At 37.0% G+C, this 4,723-nt stretch overlaps 1 protein-coding gene across 1 annotated transcript; it reads right to left on the bottom strand.

Annotated features, from left to right (window-relative positions):
- Positions 1–663: 663 nt before the first annotated feature.
- Positions 664–2,859, bottom strand: LOC133330792 (neprilysin-1-like). The gene has a single exon (XM_061539199.1). It carries the CDS (start codon positions 2,857–2,859, stop codon positions 664–666), a length of 2,196 nt encoding a protein of 731 aa, XP_061395183.1.
- Positions 2,860–4,723: the final 1,864 nt, after the last annotated feature.

Below are 4,723 nucleotides of genomic sequence, written 5' to 3'. Positions count from 1 at the left end.
CCCTTAGGCGTGAATTTTTTTAAATTTAATTTTTGAAGCCATGACCCTTAGGCGTGGATTTTTTTAAATTTAATTTTTGAAGCCATGACCCTTAGGCGTGGATTTTTTTAAATTTAATTTTTGAAGCCATGCCCCTTAGGCGAGGATTTTTTTTAATATACATTTTGAAGCCATGCCCCTAAGGCGAGGATTTTTTAAAATTTAATTTTTGAAGCCATGCCCCTAAGGCGAGGATTTTTTAAAATTTAATTTTTGAAGTCATGCCCCTTAGGCGTGGATTTTTAAATTTTAATTTTTTATTAATTATTGCTTCCTTATTTAATAACCCCATAACCATTATAATTATCCTCTGGAGATTTGTGGCGATATTACTCCCTTCCCCTTCCATGATGTCATATACAATGATGTCATTTCCCCCAGCTACTTTTCCATTTCAAAAGAAAACAGAACAAAAAGAAAACGACGATGAGGATATAAGAAAAATTATGATTGACATTTATTAAACATAAAAAATGTGGGTATTTGGTATTTATAATAACTTATTAGAAAAACAGCATATAAAAAAATTAATTAAAATTATTTATAATAAAAAAAATAATTTTTTTCTTCTAAGGTACATAACTTCGTTTCAGACTGCGACAGAGAAAAACACATATCCTTAAATTAATAAATTTCACAACGTTTAACTGGATTCATGGTCGAACCTTGTGGACATTTAAATACCTTGGCAAATTCGGGGAAATTTGCCAAAGGTCCGATGACACGAAATTTTGCAGGGGCATGGACATCCAATAGCGATACTTTATCCTTCATTATTTCATCAACATCGACACAAAAGAATTGGGCAAAGCTAAGGAAAAATAACTTCTTATTGTTCAGTTTCATATTGGGTAGCAGTTCGTCCAGCGACTCGAGGGTCTGTTGATTCAGCCAACGTATATAGGATTTATAGGCTATTTGTATGGCACCATTATCGGCTATATTCTCGGCTTGCATATCGGACATGGGTAAATATTTGCCATTATAACGGAAGTGGGCATATTGATTTTTAAAGCATGATTTTTTGTGCTTGAAAGCCTTGAGGGAAACGTCATCCCACCAGGTGGTCGTGGTCATATTGGAGGAATTGATGTTGCTGTGTGAATGTGCTAAAGTGCCAATATCATCAAACCCGTGTAATAGCTCATGAGCCAACAGGAACCCCAAGGTGCCAAATTTCAAAGCCTGAGGATAATAACTGGACCATAGATAATTTGGTTGCAGCAGAGATACGGGTATTATGATGAGATTTTCTTCACGAACAAAGACCGGTGAATAACCCAACTGGGGTGTGGGCAATTCCAATTTCCCTGGATTACTTAACTGCTCCAAAAACTTAATCACCCGCAAATTATTAATTTCTTTTAGATTTTCAATGTAGTTGCCTTCATTGATCTTCAGAAGCCGATATTCGGAAGTAAAGTTCCTTTTCTCATTGGAATTAATGTGTAAATTAAGCATATCTAATTTTTCCAAGGCCCGTTTGCGGGACTGTTCACTTAACCAATCCATACGGGTGGTATCCATTTGTTGACGGAATGTCTGCTTCACCTCACGCCAAATTGTCACGATGTCATGCTGCATCAACAGCGTATCATAACTCTTGTAGACCATATAGTCCAAAACATGATGATAGAATTTTTTTGTCTTCTCCAGACACATTTCCTCCAGGGCGGCAAAGGAACGATCATAGGCCATAAAGAAGGGCTCAACCAATTTATACATAATATAATTGGCAACCTGGGCTTTGGGTGTTGACTGCAATACCCTGCGTAGAACCTCATGATAATGCAGACTATATTCATAACAGGTAACATTTAAAGGGTAACCCAAAGTGGTTTCCAAAAATGTTAGAAAATTCATATTTTCACCATAGAAAGATTCCAACTCTTCAGGGGTTCGTTTTATGGAGGCTGCTTGTAAAGTTTTTTCAGTATGTAAATCCATTAGACCCTCGGATAATTGGATTTCAAATTCCAATATACCCTTGGCCACGAGATAGGCCCTTTCCGGCGTCATATCAAGGAAATCAATTAAATTATCCTGTATCCCCTTCTGATATTCTTCACGTAAACGTTGTGTTGCCATACCCTGGTAGACACTTTTGGTACGTAACTTCAGGGCAGGTTGGCCGACAAACAGAGAATGCAACGAGGAGTTATCAAAATCGGGCCGTAAACCCAATTGTATAATAATATCAAAACCATAGCGATGCTGTATCGAACCCAATAATTTGAAGACATTAAATTCCTCTTCCCCTTCCCACTCTTGTTCGGGTCCCAACAATGCCGGCATTTCACCAAATTCTGCAATTATTTCACGCATTTCCTTTACCACCTGAGGTTTCTTTGCCATGCTCATTTTACGGCAGGATTTATAGAAGTCCTTCACTTTTTTCACAGCCTCAGCATTGCCACTATCCACTGGATATTCTTCAGCAATTTCATCCTCCTCTTTCTCCTCATCCTCCCAACCCTCCATCAGTAACCTTAATTGCCTTTGTTTGTAGGTCGTCTCCAACAAATCAATTATCGACGTTTTTCGACTGGCAGTCGTCTCGGCTGGATTAAGACGTGGCCAATTGCCACAAGCATATTCATAGTAATTTTCACAAACATCTTCATCCGCTTTCATGTAATTCCGCATCTCTGCCGATTTGGCCAAACGCATAATACCCGCCACATATTCCGAATCATTATTTTGTGAAATGCGATTCTCTTCCAAATGCAACCGAACTGTTGGTGAACCACGGCCAAAGTCCACAAAATGAAACACCTGGAACAGTAATAATAAACTTCTAGCGAAATGCTGTCCCCACATGTTCGATTAACATGGATCTCACGAAAATTGAGAATGCGAAAAAATAATAAAAACAAGCGAAACTGTCGCCGCGACCACCACCTTCGCAATTCGAATTACTCAAGAGCTACGCACTGTACCGAACAAGTACAACTGTCCAACTGTAGTTGTCGGATTGTTGTTCATTTTTTTCCATCTTCTATTTGCAAAGTGTCTGACAATGAGTGTTTGCTCGCCCATTCATTCGTAGACTACAGCTGTTGCTCTTTGCTTGGGGAATACTCTCTGTGTCTTACAGTTAGCTAGTTCGATAGTCGGCCGGCGGCTAGCCAGACAGCCAACCAGCCGGTTGTGTATGTTTTTTTGTTTTGTATACAGTCCAGTTCAAAAAGTTATCAACAGATTTCGTAAATAGTTTTCTTCCAAACATACACAAAAATAAATCCGCAAGTTACAGGGTTGCCGTGGATTTTTTAAAAAAATATTTTTTTAAGCCAAGCCTGAGACTTGAATTTAAAAAAAAAAAATATTCTTAGAAGCCATGCCTGAGGCGAGGATTTTTTAAAAAAATATTTTTTGGAAGCTATTTATTTTCTGACTTAGGCGCGGATTTTTTAAAAATATATTTTTGAATATCTGTCTTAGGAGGGAATTTAAAAATATATTTTTGCGGACATGCCTTATGTGTGGATTGTCAAAAAAATATTTATTTTTTGATGACCTGACATAGGTAATGATTTCTTAAAACCTGGGATAGCTGTGGATTTTTTAAAAAAATATTTTTTGAAGCCATGATTTGGCTTGTACTTAAAAACGTTTTTTGAAGCCATTCCTTGGACTTAAAGACATTTTTTAAAAGCCATGCCTTTGGCGCAGCTTTAAAAAATGATTTAAAAAAATATTTTTTGAAGCCAGACATATGCGTGGATTATTTAAAAATGTTTTTTGAAGTCAGAATATTTTTAATGGTTGAGAAGAATATGGTATGGATAATGAAGAGGAGGACGATAATTATAAAAAATAAAGATTTTATAAATCCTGCCTTAAAATGTTTATGGCAAAGATACCTCAATTGTTTAAGGAAATGCATAAAATTATTGCAGAATTCGATTACATGCCGGGGGGATCCGAACATAAGATGGGCGGAGAACAGGCATTAAATATCTTCAAATTTTTGGGTTCAATACAATATACAAATGACTTTGATATTATTAGGATTGAGACCTGATATTGATAACTCCTCGCTGCATGCATTATTTGTAGGCCAACCATTGCCCTTCACTTATTTACCAAAATTGTCTATCAAGGTATGGATACACCACGTTTACATGAAGAATATCAAAAGGGAATTCACGATAATTAAATCGATTTTCTTAATATGACGCCAGAAGGGGTCTATGTGGTGGCGAATGAAATAATTTCGATTTTGAAATTCCATTATCGAGGGGTCTAATGGGTTCGTTTTACAGGCGGCCTCCATAAAACATACCCCCAAAGAACTACAATCTATGCATGGGTAAAATATGAAATTTCCAACATTTTTGGAAACCACATTGGATTACCCTTTAAATGTCACCTGTTATGAGTGTAGTCTCTATTATCATGAATTGCTGCGGAAGGTATTGCAAACTATTCGCGGGCCTTGGAAAAAAGGAATCTGCTGAATTTGCACATTAATTCCAATGAGAAGCGGAACTTTACCTCTGAATACCGGCTTCTGAAGATCAGTGAAGGCAGCTATAATGAAAATCTAAAGGAAATTAATACTTTGAGAGAGATAAAAATTCTACAGCAAATAAGTCACTCAGGGAAACTGAAATTACCCACACCCCAGTTGGGCTATTCGCCGGTCTTTATTCCAGAGGAAAATCTGATCATAATACCC

Source organism: Musca vetustissima, unplaced genomic scaffold, assembly GCF_032173495.1.
Source record: "Musca vetustissima isolate MV318-11 ecotype Yass unplaced genomic scaffold, APGP_CSIRO_Mvet_v1 utg75441, whole genome shotgun sequence".
Taxonomy (NCBI): domain Eukaryota; kingdom Metazoa; phylum Arthropoda; class Insecta; order Diptera; family Muscidae; genus Musca; species Musca vetustissima.
This window is presented reverse-complemented; position numbering and strand designations above follow the sequence as displayed.

Excerpts from the sequence above, each read along its gene's own strand:
- LOC133330792 (XM_061539199.1), bottom strand. The coding sequence starts at position 2,859 with ATGTGGGGACAGCATTTCGCTAGAAGTTTATTATTACTGTTCCAGGTG.